The sequence below is a fragment of the Phaseolus vulgaris genome, chromosome 7 (genome assembly GCF_000499845.2).
Source record: "Phaseolus vulgaris cultivar G19833 chromosome 7, P. vulgaris v2.0, whole genome shotgun sequence".
NCBI lineage: Eukaryota > Viridiplantae > Streptophyta > Magnoliopsida > Fabales > Fabaceae > Phaseolus > Phaseolus vulgaris.
This window is the reverse complement of record NC_023753.2, coordinates 6,197,902-6,217,254: the sequence shown is the minus strand read 5'-3', so window position 1 is coordinate 6,217,254 and position 19,353 is coordinate 6,197,902. Positions and strand designations below refer to the sequence as shown.

Sequence of the window (19,353 nt, the reverse complement as noted above, 5' to 3'; positions counted from 1 at the left end):
AGGAAAAACATGAAAATGAAGATAAATGAAATAGTGTATGAGAGCTCATCAATTTAAGAGTTCTAATCCCATAATGAAACTTGCAAAACCCATAAAAGACAAGAAAAAAAATTTAACATCTCATAAAAGAAAAATAACCAAAAACTCTATATATACGAAGAAAAGCAACATTACAAGCTTTTATAAAACGATTAATAGCTAACTGAACAAGTAGTTGATAATATTCAGTGAAAAATAAAAGTATGCTAATATATATAAAATACTTAAGAGTCTAAAAGTTTAATTTATGCTGCACTGATGCATCATCGTCGTCCTACAAATTTATTCTCCCTCGATTAGAATAATTCTCAGACCAAATACTAGCATTTACCATTATTTTCCAAGTTTCGCCTTTTTCCTAAGCACGTGGGTTTAAAATCTTTTTGTAATGTTTATATTGTTGATCATAGATTTTTCATACCGATTTGAGAAGATATAACCATCAAAATGATGCCTTAATATTTAGGTAACAAATAAAAGTCTGTTCGTACCAAGGTGTAATAATTCTAGGACTTAAGGATGTTTCATGAATTGAGAAATCAGAAATAATGTTAAACAGTAAGTAATGATGGTGTAATAATAAGATGATAATGAAAAAAAGAGAAGGCAATTGAGCGAAATGAATTATCAGAAAATGTGAAAATGCATTCGGAAGTAAAATAGATTAGTTCAGCAATTTGGAAGTGTATATGGGGGAGATGGGAGGGTACTAGTAATAATTAAATAGAAAGACAGATACATTTTTTTTTATCGAAAGAAGATGCTGAGACTAACTCGCAGGTCAACGAGTCAATACCCGAACCACTATGAGCAGAATGTGCAGTGCAAGCAATGCAGCAGAATGAAGTTCCTCCATCGCGGTTCGTTCTTGACTCGAAACCTTCTTTGCGACCCTTTCTGCCTCAGCCTCGTCCACTACTCTATATAATTTAAATCCTATACACCCAACCAAATATAAATCATATAATCCCTCCCTCTCCTTAGAAGAAAAAATTACCACAAAATACTAAGGTAAGGTAACTTAACTTGCATTAACAAAATGGTTGTCTTGTCATGTTTATGCAACTCTGAGAGCGCCTTTGATCTTCTGAATGGTGCATGAAATGAGGTTATTCACAGTGTCCACTGACTCCACTGTGAGTTTTGCTGTTGGGAGACTGTTCACCAGAATTTGGAACCCCACTGTCAGAAGGCTTCCCCCGCTCTCTTCGCCACCGCCGCCCTTCTGCATTGTGCCATTGCAACTGCTGTTGTTGTTGCAGTGACCATCCGGGAGAATGGCGAAGCCTGAAGGCAAGAGTGCAACGTATGCAGAATCTCCCCCACTCATCACCACGTTCAGTGATTGCACGTCAACTGGCGCATATACCACCACTGAGCACGAAGCGTCCATCCATGTCTCTTGCAGAATCAGCATGCTGCTATCGTTCGCATTAACAGCCTGCAATGCAAATCAGACACCATACACTGATATCAATGACAAAAAAACAAAATGACTTTTTTCTATCACTCATATGATGATTATTTATTTCTGTTTCCTTAAGCCTTAACCCGTGTTAAGGATACTATTATTAAGCCTTAATGTTTCATCTTGTGTGCCTGAGAAAACAACTTACATTAGCACGGAGAAGGGAAACGCAGTTTCCATGTCCTTGTCCTTTGGCAATATGTACCATCTCCTGCATTGGTCCACCGTTGGACAAGATGTCCCACTCACTTCTCAGCCGTTCATCACGCAGAAAATCAAACACCCTTTGCCGTGACACTGGCATCCAAACAGAAGTTGCAGCACTAAGCACGATCCCAGGAGGCTCACCAGGGTCGTCCACGTTTTTCCTAGTCATCACTTTCATGTCATCACCGAGAGTCCCTATGTGAAGCATGTCCCACTTACGAGCAGACGAAGCACAAACCCCCGAACAGAAGTTACCAGTCATGCGTTGTGCCAATTTCAACATGCTCCTCCGACCAGCTTGGCTCAATGCTGCAAAAGTGCCAAAGTTTACACAATGATAGTGTCACATCATTACATTACATGTGATGAAAGGGTAAACAAAACATGGCATGCATGTGTACCTGTGTGATCATCACTTGAAATGGAAGAGGACATGAGGATGGCCAAGCATTCACATTGCCTTTGGAGAGTGGCGATCCATCTATGAGCACCAAATCCAACACCAGAACTAAGCAATGGGCGATAAAGTTGGTGAACAACACTCTCATCATACTCCCAATGCTCAAGCCAAGTAACCTACAAAGAGTGCAACTTATCTTCTATCAAACAAACAAACAAAAAGAAATATTTTAAAACTAGCAGAGGCAGCTATGTAAAGAATGAATCCCCAGGCAATGTAGTAAATGTTTGCATGCTAGTCGAGGAGTACAAAACAAAAAATAACCATATTTTCTTTATTTTGTGTTTTAGAATTCTGATGTGCATTGCAATTCATAAAATACGTTCCTAACTTTTATCCGAACATAACTAGAATAATCAAACTTTTGTTTACGTGGTCATAGATAAAACTAGAAGGGTTATTACTGATTTTACGTAAAACTCCACATACATAAAAAGTGTTTGACATAAAACCCTAGGCTAATTATAAATTAATACCTCAACTAAGAAAGGATTATGTAAAATGTCAATATCGGAGCAGATGTCAACGCGATAGAGACAAATCCCAACACCATTAGCAGATTATGGAATTATTTTAATATTATAAAACCTATATCAATATATTAAAGGGCACGGATTAACACATCACCTGTCAACATTATAATATAGCAGCATATGACTGGATCCAGGTCATTATGGTCTCGTATGCAGTAAAAAAAATAGTACGTTCTTATCAAAGGAGATAGGAATAGAAGCATCAAGTGTATTTGTTTATACGACAAAGACTGAAGAATCCAAGATTTAAAATTTTCACGCACTTTTAAATAGTAAAAGATGCTAAACAGAAACGAAGTTTCAAAATATTGCTAAACAATATAAGCCTTGATTCACTATTTTCTAGGAGTAGCACTGGACAAATAAAATACAAAGAAGTCAAGTGAAACTTCTTGCAAAACTATTACATCATCAGATATATCAAGGATATTCTCAAGCAAAGATTTAAGAGAAAAGAAAATAGACTTAAAAAGAACTTAGATGAGGACTTACCTTGGAGTAACCATTGGGCATATCCTGCACAATACAGCCAGAAGGAAGCCTCCTACAGCTCATGAATGGCTGTGCATTAGCAGAATCATGAACAATATCAATAGAAACATCAACCACAGCCCATACACCTTCTGCATGCTGCTTACAGAACCGGATGAATCTCACTTGACGAACAGGGACTAGTGGTGAAAGCAATTGTACCTCAGCATGCATCTGAAATGCATAATCCTAGTCATCAGTTCCACCAACTACTAAGACAAAGTGAAGCAAATATACAACAAAGAAACATACCACTTGTAGAGCACCATTACGTGTTCCACCCATGCCATTGGATATAACATCCAGGTTGATAGCTCTAGCAATCATAGAAGGAAACATCTCTGCCCATCGATTCTATTCAAAGAAATAAAAAATTAAAACAAGATATTAAACATACCTGCTCAATTCTAGATTAAATAATAGTCACGGTCCATTATTTAAGATCAAAAGCACTAAATCAAAGTGTTATCCTAAAAAGTAATATTGCTTTGATCCCTGCATCACTGGCAATTCTCAACAGAAAACTAAAATTGGTTTGCTTCACTGAAGAGTAGCTAGGAAGTTGATCATCATAGACATACCGCGTCCATCAAAGTTTCCACAAGGGCTAAACTGTTGATGATTACTATCCCGGTTTCTCTTGTAGCTTCAGTTACATAACCAGTGGGTTTTGGACCAATACAAGGAGAAAACAACCTTGCATACTCCTCATGATTAAACACCTCCTTCTCACCATCCAAACTCTTAATCCAAAGAGGGCTCTCTGCCTGAGTCATCTTTAGCAATTCCTCCATAGCAGCCAATGCAAGATCTATAAGCATAGATCGCTCAAGCTGAACTTCATTTCCCATCAACCCCAATGATGGTCTAATCCCGGGCATTGCAGTTTGAGTGCCCAACACTCCATCTCCCAAGTCAAGTCCCATTGGCAAAGGAGTGCCAAGAGTGCTTGAACCACCAAGCCCGTTCCTTCCAATACCAAGTTCCAGACCAGAATTTGAGTTTGGTAGAGCCATGGGACTGGTCATTGATGAGATTGGCTTGCCAAGGAACTTGTTTGCTAAGGCACATATACGGTTCAACTCATCTTTTAGTCTAGCATTCTCGATTCTAATCTGGTGCTCCTCAAATGAAATCTGCCCAGGAATAGCTGGGCCACCACAGCTGTTGCACACTGGATTTGACATTGCTTCCTTCATCAGACTGTTCTCAGCTCTGAGCTTATCATTCTCCTGCCTGAGCATTATGTTCTCATGGCGTTCCAGTTGGGTCTGATTCAAGAAAAATCACTTCAATTAGCACAGTACCTAAATTGAATCATGAAACTGCATTCAAGTGCAATAATTCTATATTATTGTCCTTAAATTCACCTTCATTTGGGTTCGTCGATTCTGAAACCAGAATTTCACTTGCTTATTCTCCAAGCCAAGCCTCTTACTGAGATCCAACCTTTGCTTCTCATCAGGATGAGGACACTCCTTGAAGAAACTAAAAACCAATAAAAGCAAAACCCAAAAACCAAAAACCAATCTTACCACGTTACTCAATCACGGAAGAAAATTAGCAAAAAGTAAATAAATTAAAAATCACTAAGTTTCATAAAGTCGTACGACTCGAGCTCTTGAATTTGGTGAGGAGTATGTCTGTGATATCTTTTCTTCCTCTGTGGCTGATCATCACCACCATCCTGATCATCACCAGATACACCATCGAAGTTATCACTTCCAGAGCGGCTTTCATACTCATCGTCCCTCATCCTCCCCATCAAACCAGCATCAAAATTTTCCCCAATGAGACCTATCTCACTGGGGCCCTCCATCTTCCTTTGCTGTATACAACATAATAATAGCTTCATCAGAAACAAGATAAGGGATGAACAATAAGATGCATAAATGAAATTCAATGCCAACAGAGAAACAAACAATAAAATAAGATGTCTAGCTATAGAGACCAAAATCATACATTTGAGTAGGAGAAGGAAGATGAATTTTGCATTGAAGAGGAAACGGATTGAGAAATAATTATCAGTCACAACAACTCTTGCACCCCAACTGCAACTGTTAATCAAACTCTCAAGGCTCAATCCCCAGAAAAGGTTTTAAAAAAATGGATTGACCCTCTCCTTTTTATGGACCAAAAATTTCTGTGATTCTATTCCTCCCACGCTCTAGCTGACTCTCATGTTCTTCTCTTTTTTTTGTTTCTATTTTATACCCGAAATTGTCACTGTCACTTTTGTCAAGGAGCTTTTTCAGTTTTTTGACTCCTTAATACGCTTAACTTTTGACCTTTAAAACAGATTGAGCTAAGCACTGACAAGATTGAATTTTTTTTTGTGTGAAAAAGTAGACAAGGCCAAAAAGTTGTTTCCTTGTCGACACCCCTTTCTCTCTCCAGCAGAAAGCTAAAAGGCTATTCCTAAAACAGATGGAAAGAGCAATAAGACAAAGAAAAATCCCCTTCCTTTCTGATCCAAGGTTCACACCTGCATCTCATGTCTGCAACCCCCAACAGCAGAAAAAACACAAAACAGTGACATGAGAAGGAGAACCCTTGTTTTTCTATATTTCACACTTGACCGATTCTTTGTCAGTATCGATAATTTTGAAAAAGACCCCAGCAAGAAGAAAATCCAAAGAAGTCTAAGCCAAAACTTCCCTCAGGAAAAAAGAATAAAAAACAAAGATTGAGAATCTTTTCACACAAATATAAAAAAGACAACAACAAATACAAAACCTTCTCTCATAAGTATCTTATCTCAGTCATATTCACACACACCACCCTGACTTTTCAAATGCATCACACCAAATCTAAGCTAAAAAATACAGGTTGACACCACCCCCGCCATTCTCTCTCTTCTCTCTCCACCCCGGCACTGATGATATAAGTGAGAAACTGAGAAATGGAGAAAGTTAGATGGTATACAAACCAACCATGGTACGGAGAAAACGATACCTTTTAATTTGACAGTGTGCAAAGTAAAAGAGCCAAAATAACAAACAGAGCCGCTGGGTTCCACAGCCTAGAAAGTTATGATTTCTCTTTTAAATTAAATAATCCAATTCGTGGTTGATAAATTTGACAGCAAAAACATTAAATCTTAAAAGGTAAAAATCTCTTTCTCTTGCTATTATTTTTTTCTTAAAGATTGATGCATGCTGCGTCTATTGAGATTGGTGGAAGAGAAAGGGACAGATAAAATAAAATAGTTTATATTTATATAAAATGTTGATTGATTAACAATAAAAAAAAAGATGGAGCTGACTTACAGTGACTATGAGGGTAATGAGAAGTCAATGGTTTTCTGCTGAAAGATAATTGTGTTTTCCCTAAATGAAACAAACCCTTTCGGATTTTGCTTTGAAGTCGAATCCAAGTTAGATTCCAAACCCCTTTGTGGCTGTTCCTGTTAATAACATAGCTGCTTCTTCAACCAGATCTTTCTCTCTGGTTACTCTCTGCACACACTTATTATTTTTCCATCTTCAATGTATAGCATAAGAGAGTGGGGTCCATGCTAGAAAGAGGGGTTCGTGATGTCCGCCACCAATCAACATGGAGCGCGTCCACACGCGCCTGCGTCCGCTATTACTGTTGTCAACTACAATCTACTCGCTTTGTCCTTTTGAATGGTTTCTTTCCACTCTGTGATGCTCCACCGTAAGATCCGAGAACAGCCAATAAACTGTCTACGATTAAGGACAGTAAGGTCATTTCAAAAAAATTAGGATTCTTAAAGTATAAAGAGGCTAACATATGAATGAGATAGAATTTCTCACTTTTTATACTTTAAATTTAACTTAATAAAATTAAATTAACTAATAAGATAAATGTAAATTTTTATATATTATAAAATACTTTTATTTTTAATTGATGCAAAATTTTCAAAATTATTTTTTATAAAAATAATAATATATATTTTTGAAGAGTTATATATATATATATATATATATATATATATTCTATGAATAACAAGAGTTATATTTCTTATTTAATAAGAATTTTTAAAATAATTATAGTACAATGTTAAAAAATAGACTTTAAATGCAACACAACCTTACAAAATCAGTTTTTTATAAGTAATAAAAAATAAATAAATAAGAATCTTTTTAAGATGATCTAACTAATGTATAAAATCGTACATAAACTAACAACCCTTGTACTAGAAGCTTGTCACTAACTTTCTACTAGAACAAATAAAATATCACAAACCTAAATAAGTCAATTATATTCAATTGAATACATACAAACGAGGAGATACATCATGCAGAAAATAAAAAACAAGCAGAAAGAACTTTAGAGATTATCCAAAATCAAACATTTAGTTAAACTATAGTTATATATATATATATATATCTATTCTATGAATAAGAAGAGTTGTCTTTCTTACTTAATAAGAATTTTTCATCTATCAATAAATAAATACTTAAAAAAAATTGTTTTATTTAATATATAGGTTAAGAATTTTCTTTAAAATAAAGAAAAAATTACTTTCACTATAATTTATGAAAAGTGAGACATGACCTGTAATTTGAAAAATCTAAATATAGATTATTTGTATTTTTTTATTAAATTAAATGTTGTAATTATTTCTTGTTTATATTGTTAAAATGATTGATGTTAGTAGTCTTATTATTTTGTTTCCTCATAGTGGCTACTTTACGTTCATAAATTTATAAAAAAAATTGTTATACTAATTTTCAAAAGTGATATCACAACTTATCTTATAAATTTTCAATTAATGAACTTGGTGGAAGCTATCAATCATGGTAAAACCAATGTTCAAGCTAAATGCACACAGATGTTTCCATTGAAAATCAATGATAGAAAATTATCAAATATAAAAGTCAATTATAAATCAAATAAACCTAGTGAGAAAGATTAATAAAGATTATGAACTTCTAAGTCACAAAATTATTAATTAAGAAATTTATTAACTAAATTTTGTTCATGTATCAACTTGTGCCAATAAAACTTGAATATATGATTGGGAATAAGATATTTAGGAACAAAATTGAGAAAGTTGGAGTACTCAAAAAGTTGTAATATGATAAAAAAATAAAACTCTAACATCTTGAAAAGACAATGTTAGATAGAAACAAAACTTTTGAAGATGATTTCCAAACACGTCTACTATTTTATTCTTTTCCTAGAAGTTAAGAAATTTGCTATCACTCAAAGCAATTTTGCTCCATACAAAAAACTTAACTTTAATATTGTTGCGTAGTACTTGCTAAATGAAAAGAAAAATATTCAAATAACTATTTTGAGGCCAAAACTATTGAAAACAAAGGACAAAGTGATGCAAAGAGGAAGGAATAAGAACTTGGTTTCAGATGGGATATTGCAAACATATATTGTTTGAAAGAGAAATGTGATATTATTTAAGGATAAAAAATATAATATATAAAATTTGAAAATCAAGTTTGGATGTGGATTGGTCAAAGTTTTATTAATTCAGGGGAAGAAAAATTTTAAATGGAACAGTGGGCATAATAACTTGATCAAATTGAGTAACTTTATCAAATGATAGAATATGAAGAGATAAATGAACCACTTATTAGACAATCAAACAATTGAGGATCAAGCGTTAAATAATATTTACATAGATAAAGAATCTAAATTAAGATGATCCACATAAATTAGAAAATCATAAAAGGGCACTTCTCAAATGAACAGACAATCTCAAAAATCAAACTTACAATTTGGTGCAAATGTTAAAAGGAAGAAAAACATTGCAAAAACATATGGATGATTAAGCCTAAGACTCAATAGAACAACCCCAGTTCTAAATAAAAAACATGAATTATCATGAATGATTGCAATTAGAAGAAAGACATGAATTAGGGCAATTGTTGGCTTGACTACTAAACTAGACTTTAATATTAAATAAATTTATGTTAAAATTGCTTTCCTACACCAAAACATATATGAGAAAATATATTTAGAGCAACCAAAATATTTTTAAGAACCTTGCAAAGAACACTTTGTATGTCTCACGAAGAAAAATCTTTACACTCTCAAACAAGCTAAGACATTAGTAAAATTAAATTTTGATATCTTCATAATCCAACACAAATTCAAAAATACTTCACATATTGTTGTGTGAGTGAGAATAAATATGAAAAATGGTGATTTCATCGTACCTCTATTGTACGATGATTATACATTGACAAAACAAAATAGTTTCTCTAAAAGAAAGACTTTTACCATGAAGAATCTAGGTGCACTGAAGAGGATTCTTAGAATATAGATTGTTAAAAATCATTATAGAAGAATGTTATGAATATCTCAAAAAAACTACATTAAGAAAATTATGAAAAAAATTAATATGCGATTGTGTGGTTTCCCTTATTTGAACATTTCAAACTAAGCAAGTCTCAATATCCAAAAAAACAAGAAGAAAAAAAATGAGTAACATGTCTTATTCATCTATTACAGGTAGTTTAATGTATGAAATGATTTGTAACATGTCAAACATTGTTTGTATTGTAGGAGTTGTGAGTGAGGTAATTGCCAAAAGAGCATTACGACGTTGTAAAATGAATACAAAGGAATTCAAGGAAAATTGGTGAAAGTTGTTATGATATTACTTTTGTAGGTGAATTTGTTTATTCGTAATTTAAACTTTATAAATATATTTTTATCAACAAGAATATCCCAAATAAGTTGTGATATAATACCAATTAAGATGATTATGTGGTGGAATATAATAATTAGAGTGCTATACATCTAGCTAAGAACTCCGTTACATTCATCTTTTAAAATATTGACATCCAATATTCATCATATATGAACAATGTTAAGTAAAAAAAAAGAATAAAGGTAAAAAATTCATACAAATGTTAGTTAGTATATTGTGATGACTAAAATAGTATTAATCAAGAAATTTAAAGAATCCTATAAAAAAAGTTAATATAACGGTGATCTATAATTAACACACACAAAAGGAGAATACATTAAAAACCATTTCTTCAATTAATGAAAGATTTATGTGAAAACTGATCATATTGAAAAATTACATATTTTTTTTATAAAAAATAGTTATCTTTATCATGAGTCATATCTTTTAGATATAAATTATGCCTCATCATGTATAGATGTTTTTTAATTCTTTATAAAAACATTATTTAATTTCATTATATCTAATTAAGTAAAAGAGTTATAATGCTAAAAAATTATACAAGAGATCATCTTAAAAAAGAATAACTACTTATTATTCATATTTCCATCTTTTTTACATTAAGCTTTTCCACATTAATATTACTATTACTATTCTTGGATTCTACTCTTATTATTTTGCTTTTATATAGTATAGTGGGGTATTTTGTTCTCTTAAAGGGTTTGGATTTTGTGTCACAGCAAATCTAACCTTTTATCCATTCTTGGATTGGATTTGTCTCTTTAGCTTTTTTACATAGTTCATAACCTTAAAAAAAAATATTTAAATTATTGAAAATGGAATTAATGATATTGATTTTGAAGATTCAGTATGTAGTAATGTTATATATGTAAAGACTTTTTTATTTATCAAATCTTCACGTGATATGTATAAAAGTAAATAATTAAAAGGAATGTGAAAAGGAGAATGGGCTACTGTTAGCTTATTTTTGTAGTTGCGTAAAATACAATTTTAGACAATCACGGCATTAAAAAAATTCAGACTGTATTTATTTTTATTTTTCATTTGCATTTATCTCAATTACTTTTCTTCACGCCAGCATGTCTTCAACGTAAATATCAAAATACCATTTCTTTCTAATATCTTTTAACTAATGGGAAAAGGATACAAATGTGTGAAAAAGTAATTGAGTGCACTAGAACTATAAGGGTTTTTTTATTCTCTAATAATATAAAAATGTTTTTATTATATACTCTAAATCAATAAAAATATTTTTAATAAAGTATTACATACTCGATTTATTACGAGAAGATAATTAAATATTAATTAATTTAAAAATAAAAATTAATTAATCATTATTTTATAAATTAAATATTAATTAATTTTTTAAAAAATAATTAATCATTATATTATTAAGTTAGATATTATTTTATAATTTAAAAATTATTGATATCTAAAATAATTTATATTATTATTAAAACTTTATAAAATAATTTTTAAATCAATATTTACATTAGTTATTAAAATTTTGTTATTAATTATTTTATATTATAAATTAGTTATTAATTTAAGAAAAGACTAATTCCAAATTTAAAGTAGTTAATAACTAAAATATTGGTAATTGATGTTAGATACTAATTTAGAAATAACTTTATAAATTTGTATTGGTAATAAAAATTATTTTAGATATTAATAGTTCTTTATAGAATAGTATCTAACTTAATTAATTACGATAAAAAAATATTAATAACAACTAAATTTAGATATAAAAAATAATTAGTCTCGACTAAATTAAATATTATTTTAGAGACTAAAAAATTATATATCAAGTGAGTTCTATTATTAATAAAAGTTTATAAAATTATTTTATTGGTATTTAAATTAACTAGCAAAATTTTATCTACTAATATTTTAAATTTTAAATTAATATCTAAAATATTAATAAAAACTAATTTAGAATATAAAGGAATAATTAGCTTAAAAACTTTGTAGCTAATATATAAATTTAAAAACTACTTTATAAATTTATATTAATTATAAAAATTGTTTTAGATACCAATAATTTTTTTAGTTTATAGAATAATTTTTAATTTAGTCAAATAGTAATTATTTATTTTGGTTTTTGAAATTAATTTGTATTTAATAATTTTTTTAATAAGTTTAATATTAATTATTTGGATATTTAATAATTTTATTGTAGTATTTAATAATGTATCAAACTTTTTATTTAATATGTATTAAAGTGAATGATGGGAGTGATATCAATCATCTCTTTAAATAAATCAAGTTAAAATCATTAATGTATTTTTCACTCTGAATTAAATTGTAATTTTGGATATTTAATATTTATTAATTTTGTGTTTAATTGTAATTTTTGGATATTTAATGTTCATCAATTTTGTGTTTAATTGTAATTTTGGATATTTAATATTTATTAATTTTGGATGCTTAATATTCATTAATTCTGTGTTTAATTGTAATTTTGGATATTTAATATTTATTAATTTTGTGTGGCAGTTATAACGGAAACCTGGATACAGTTGAAAAAAAGTAATCATAACAAGACAAAAATAATTAAGTAAATGATTAAAGTATAACTATTATAAACTTATTTTTCTTAAAAAATTATTATATATATATATATATATATAAAACAATCTACATATATACTGATACTTATTTTTCAATTTTTTTTATAGAGAATTAAATTAAGAAAGTTCTATTAATTTTGTTTCAACCGGCTACTAAAGTATCCGTGTATGCATAGAAGTTTTCTTTCTTAGCTAGTTTTATGTTGGAATTTCAAAAAAAAATTGAATAATTGAAAAATTATTATTTAATTTGATTTTTTTATTTAATTATGTATATTATAAAATTTTATTATCACTATTTTATTTTTATTTTTATTTTTTTATGTCTGAACTGCGATGACAGTGATCATTCGGTATCAAAAGATTTGAAGAACTTTAAAATATAGTTTAAAATTTATATTATAAATATTTGTATTTCTATAAGTTGTACTCATATATTAAAAATGTTTTAAAAAACTTTAAGTTCGTATAAAAAAATACGTAGAACTAGTTAGATATATATTTTTTTTATTACTAGACTGAAAATTATCACATTTTTCATACAAAATGTTTTAAACTACTAATTAAAAATAATCAAAATCCTTGACTATTTAACAAATATTTTATATTTTATCTAGATCTGTAAGTAAAACTGAATCTCGTGCATGGACTGAAAAAACGTTATAACATTTTCCTTTTTCCTTTTACATAAATTTATTTACTTCTATTTTTAAATTAAATAAATTGACTCAATCCAAACTAAAATAAATCAAATTCAACCTGAACTAAATTTAATATTATATTACGATCAATCTAAAGTAAATTATTCTCCTTCAATATATTTAAGTTCCTGTAAATGTAACTACGTACAGTAAAAGATCACAAAAAAAAAATTAAAAAAGTAGTTATACGTTTTGAGAAAAAAAAAGTTTTATTTTTAATAAATACTTAAAAAAAGTTTTTAATTTTTATTTATTTTCACAATTAAAGAATTAGAAAACATTATCACAATTTTTCGAAAAACTGATTTTTTTTTTCTTAAAAAAATGTGAAAAAAGAGAGATCTTAGAAAACCGTGAAAATCATTTCCATGAAATTTTTCATGTGAATTAAGGTATTTTCTGGCCAAGTACGAAAAAGGCAATCTCCAGAGAACATAAAAATCAAAACAAAAAACTGCATCTTTTTTATTAAGCATGTATTTAACGAGTTTATTTAATTTTATCTATTTACGCAAAAACATCCATTTTGACTTAAATGTTTATTTTATTCCAATAATATATTCAAGTTATTTAACTTCGAAAACAAAAACTCATACGATCAATATTCCATAAGAAACATTTGAGTTTTTTTCTTTTTTACTTTGCACAAATTTTCCATCAAGCCAATCTTTACAAATTGATAATTAAAAAGTTAGTTAAGGAATGAGAATTTTAGTTAGTTAATTCTATTGCATTATATTAAGTGCATTTTTTAAATAGATATTTGCAGAAGTAGATTGTAAAACTATAAAATTATTATGACTTTCCACATTGGACATAAGTGAGACAATAAGGAATTAAAGTTCGAAGAAGAGGATGTATAATGGGGTTTTTGATGATTAATTAATGGGGTTAAATGATAGATATATGATGATTAAATAGCTTTAATTTCACAGGTGTTATATAATTAAGAAACTAGTACAGTATATAATGTAGTTCATGAGCCCACACCACTTTTTAATTTATTTGCATAATCCAACTAAATACATATACATTAATTATTTCTATTCATACATTAATTCATTTTTTTTATAGATATTTTATGCCCAACATTAGACACAAATAATTACTATACATACAGTGATTTTATTATAGAAAAGCAATGAAATATAATTAATATATGATTATGTATATGAATCTATTTCTGTCTTCAAGTCTTTTTATAATATTTTTCCCTTTTAAGTTTATTCAACTTTCACCTTTTAGAAATATAGTGTCTCAAGGTGCTGGTGAGAGTTTGGCAATACCAGACCAATCACAATCTCTAATTATATAACATCATATTTGGATGAGTATTTTATTAAACAATTTAAGAAAATAAATAAATTTTACTAGTTAAAAATATTTTTCTTTTACAGCAAAAATAGATAATACTGGAAGATACAATAAATTTAACCGTGTAATAGCCATGAAGTTAAAACATAAATTATTTTTAAAATTATATGCTTAGAAAATCGTGTTTTGTTTCAATTAGTTTTATATAATTATAATAATTTATTTTCTAGATTTTTCATGCTTAAAAAAATAGGAAATACACGAGGTCTCCTAACGAGGAGGGACAAAATTCATTAAATCTCAAAGGTGGTTGGACATAAAAAGATTTAAATGAAATATAAATATTTATTTTCAAATTTATATAATTTAATTCTGATATTTTCAAATTTTAATATATATATATATATATATATATAAATGTATATATATATATATAAATGTATATACTAGCATATATATCCACATTTTTTTCTTTTTATCATTACAATACACGTGACATCATTAAGCAATAAACCAAAAATTCATCATCAATTTAATCAACATTAATAATGAAAAATATTATATATAAAAGAATAAAATATATTAAAATATGCTTCTTTTTTCTTTGTCTTGGACCTGTAGAGAGACTTAGTTAAATTGTTCTTATCCTTTACCACCACCGTCAACCACTTCCCCTCCATATCCTCCATCACCACCACCTCCTTATTCTTAACCCTCACTATCAAATCCCAAAACAAACCATTTTTTTTTCTATTCACAAAAAAAACTACCAATCTTTACCTACATTCTTCCGTGGATGTAGAAGCGCATGCAACTTTTTTTCGATGATGCAGCACACACCGAATCCAGATTACACACCACTCTTAACAATGTTCCTTTGCATTAGAACCTTGCGCTTGGGGGTAAGCATGACAATGATAGGAACACGCACGAGAAATAGTGCCTTGAGTTTCAATGTCTTGCTCTTTGTTTGAAGATTGTGAATAAGTATATCAGATTGAACGTAACTTTTTCGTAAAACATGAGGAAATGAAAATATATTTTAGTCACTGTCCTGTATGATTTTATTTAAATCCATAAAATTGTTTTCAGAAAACGTCTTATAATAAAGGACTTTCATCACTTACCCTCTGTCTCCTCTGGTTGAGTCCTACTTGTACCTATAGTCACATGTTTTAATCACAATTTCAATGTCAAATTAGTGTTTTACAAATTGAAATGCACATAAAGAGAATTACCGATTGTTGTGATAGTGCTCACAACTCCTTTTGTTAAGTCCTTCCCCTCCATCTAGTCACAAGCTTCCATTATAATTTCATAATTTCATAATTCCATTATAATTTCGATTAGGGTTTCACAAAGATTAATCCAAACATAAAAAGAGAAGTGAGAATGAAAGTATGCTTTTACATAAAAAAGGAAATGAAAGAAAAAAGAAAATGAAAAGTAGGGTAGAGAAAAGAAAGTGGGAAGTAGAGTGAGTATGTGAATTTTAGGCATAATGAAGATATTCAAATCCAATAGGGATTAAAAACGACTTCTTAAATCAATTTGAAAACTATTCTTACATACATTTTCATAAAATACTTCAAATAAAAATTTTGTTTACAATTTTTTACCTAATATCTTTAAAAATTTGAAAATTTAAAATTTGAAATTTAAAATTTTGAGAATTTTAAAATAAAAAATTAAAAATTGAAAATTTTTCAAAATTTGAAGTGTTTCGAAAAGGTTTTAGGGTTTGAAAATTTGAAAAATTTAAAATTAAATTTTTTAATTTTTTTTTTGACAAAATAGGAAATGACGCAATGTCCATAATGATGAAATAAAATCAAATATTTATATAAGGATAAAATAGGAAAAAAATTGAGGAAGTTAAAGAGGGAAATTCTCTTTATATATAGGTATATATGAGAAGTAACAAGATTACAACACACATCCATTTTCTAGAGTTCTTTTGATGTTTCTTGGTCGTTATAAGGGCTTTGTTACCTTGTTGCACTTGATCGATTGCTACGGTATTGTTACCTTGTTACCTTTTTTTTCTTTTTATGTTTGTCCAATGTTTCTTATTTCAAGTAATATGAAAGTGAAAGAATGTTTTTACAACATGACAAAGCAAAAAAATGGATCAGGGTAAAAAAATCATGGTGTAAGTTATGCAATTATGCACAGTTTTTGTTAACCCATGGTTTGATGACAGAGAGAACAATGATTATAATAAAGATGAGAAGTATCAAGATCACACATCTATTTTCTAGAGTTCTTTTGATGTTTCTTGGCCGTTATGAGGCCTTTGTTACCTTGCTGCACGTGATTGACTGCACTTGAAACCTGTGTTTCGATATTATCAAGCATGTCTCCTTGTGCATTCACTAACACCGCAATATTAAGAAATATCTGTTGTAGCTCAAGAAGCTTTCTCTCAACATCTCTAACTGCTTCATGACGCTCTTGTATTTCAGCCAAGGCGTCCATTATCTGGCTTCGCCCTTGTCCCTGAACTGCCTTTTGGAAAATATGTTCACTATCTCAAGTTTCAATTAATCTATCAATTGTCTCCTCATCAGCTCTTGTGCCAGTAACTGTAAAAACTCATCTCTCAACAACCTCGTGATACTCTTAATGGATTACCTCTCTTAGGGTCTGAAATTATGCCATTTTATCTTTTAGTTTCTTTTTTAAAGAAATGGTTGTTGCTCTTCTTGAGCGGTCAACACCTGATCCTTTTCCACATCCAGACTTTTGCATGTTTGTGAAATTCTATTTGTACAATTCTTCAATTCTGGTCTTTATGAAACTACATATAACATAAAAATTGAATAATTGTACAAAAAGAATTTGGCAAACATGCAGAAGTCTGGATGTGGAAAAGGATCAGGTGTTGACTGCTCAAGAAGAGCAACAACCATTTCTTTAAAAAAGAAACTAAAAGATAAAATGGCAGAATTTCAGACCCTAAAAGAGGTCATCCATCAAGAGTATTGTGAGTTTGTTGAGAGATGAGTTTTTACCGTTACTGGCACAAGAGCTGATGAGGAGACTATTGACAGATTAATTGAAACTTGAGATAGTGAACATATTTTTCAAAAGGAAGTTCAGAGACAAGGGTGAGGCCAAATAATGGACGCCTTGGCTGAAATACAAGAGCGTCATGAAGCAGTTAGAGATGTTGAGAGAAAGCTTCTTGAGCTACAACAAATATTTCTTGATATTACGGTGTTAGTGGATGCACAAGGAGACATGCTTGATAACATCGAAACACAGGTTTCAAGTGCAGTCGATCACGTGCAGCAAGGTAACAAAACCCTCATAACGGCCCAGAAACGTCAAAAGAACTCTAGAAAATAGATGTGTGTTGCAATCTTGATACTTCTCATCTTTATTATAATCATTGTTCTCTCTGTCATCAAACCATGGGTTAACAAAAACTGTGCATAATCGCATAACTTACACCATGATTTTTTTACCCCGATCCATTATTTTGCTTTGTCATGTTGTAAAAACATTCTTTCACTTTCATATTACTTGAAAGAAGGAACATTGGACAAACACAAAAGAAAGCAAAAAAAAATAAAATAAAAAATACCGTAGCAATCAATCACGTGCAACAAGGTAACAAAGCCCTCATAACGACCAAGAAACATCAAAAGAACTCTAGAAAATGGATGTGTTGCAATCTTGTTACTTCTCATCTACACCTATATATATAAATAGGATTTCCCTCTTTAACTTTCTCAATTTTTTCCTATTTTATCCTTATATAAATATTTGATTTTATTTCATTATTATGGACATTGCGTCATTTCCTATTTTGTCAAAAAATTTAAATATAAAATTTAATTTTTTTTTAATAAAAATATTAATTTTAAATTGTTCAAATTTTCAAACCCTAAAACCTTTTCGAAACACTTCAATTTTTAAAATTTCAAAAAAAATTAAAATGTTTAAATTCTCAAAATTTTAAATTTCAAAAAATTTCAAATTTTCAAATTTTCAAAAATTTTAAATTTTCAAATTTTTAAAATATTTTAAAGATATTAGGTAAAAAATTGGAAACCAAATAATATTTTATGAAAATGTATGTTAGAATAGTTTTCAAATTGATTTAAGAAGCCGTCTTTAATCCCTATTGGATTTGAATATCTTCATTATGCATAAAACTCACATACTCACTTTACTTCCCACTTTCTTTTCTGTGCATGATTGCATAACTTACACAATTTTTTTTAAAGCCATTTTTATGAGGTTGAGTTAGGCTTAATGCCCACTTCTTAATATGGTATCAGAGTCATTTAAAGCCTATTCTAGCGAGTGTTTGGTGGGTTTATCAAGTCACCCGCTATCGTGTCGTTATCGGTTATCGGACCACCCATAATATATTGTCCCAAGCACAAGCTGTCACTCTGTGCGTGAGGGATGTGTTGGAGATCCCACATCGACTAGAAATGAGAACATTTCATTTTATATAAGTAGATACAAACCTCATCTCATTAGCAGATTGCATGAGGTTGAGTTATACTTAAAATCCACTTCTTAATAAGTTTAAGTACACCAATAGTTAAATTGATACTTTAATCAACTAGTCTTGGTTTCCGATTAATGAAAAATATGATGTATTTAAGATTTAAGATAATGAATCATTTCATAATCAATTATCTTATCAAAATATTAATATTTATTATTGTACTGAATATGATATCAACTTTTAATTTTTAATTTGTCAAAAATAGTTCATTCAAAAAGTTATGACATACACCACCAATATTATTGATACTTTAATCAACCATCTCTTGTTTCCAATTAATAAAAAATATAATGCATTTAAGATAATGAATCATTTCATAATAATTATCTTATCAAAATATTAATCATTATACTCAATAT

At 29.3% G+C, this 19,353-nt stretch overlaps 1 protein-coding gene and 2 pseudogenes across 5 annotated transcripts; 1 reads left to right on the top strand and 2 right to left on the bottom strand.

Moving 5' to 3' along the window:
* Positions 1-663: 663 nt before the first annotated feature.
* LOC137828106 (homeobox-leucine zipper protein ANTHOCYANINLESS 2-like) lies at positions 664-6,837 on the bottom strand. Of its 5 annotated transcripts, none has more exons than XM_068634541.1 (10): positions 6,508-6,837; positions 4,849-5,066; positions 4,609-4,726; positions 3,820-4,509; positions 3,491-3,592; positions 3,200-3,412; positions 2,116-2,290; positions 1,656-2,023; positions 1,066-1,480; positions 664-975 (listed from the first exon to the last, which is right to left on the bottom strand). In XM_068634541.1, exons 2-9 carry the CDS (start codon positions 5,055-5,057, stop codon positions 1,097-1,099), a joined length of 2,259 nt encoding a protein of 752 aa, XP_068490642.1. In that variant the 5' UTR covers positions 5,058-5,066; positions 6,508-6,837; the 3' UTR covers positions 664-975; positions 1,066-1,096. The 5 variants fall into 5 exon arrangements, with proteins under 5 accessions (XP_068490642.1, XP_068490638.1, XP_068490639.1 ...); XM_068634537.1 differs by lacking the exon at positions 6,508-6,837 and adding an exon at positions 5,201-6,135; XM_068634538.1 differs by having other exon boundaries at positions 664-1,480.
* Positions 6,838-16,631: 9,794 nt separating this feature from the next.
* On the bottom strand, positions 16,632-17,318 carry LOC137828030 (syntaxin-132-like; annotated as a pseudogene).
* LOC137828340 (putative syntaxin-131) lies at positions 17,303-17,907 on the top strand (annotated as a pseudogene).
* Positions 17,908-19,353: the final 1,446 nt, after the last annotated feature.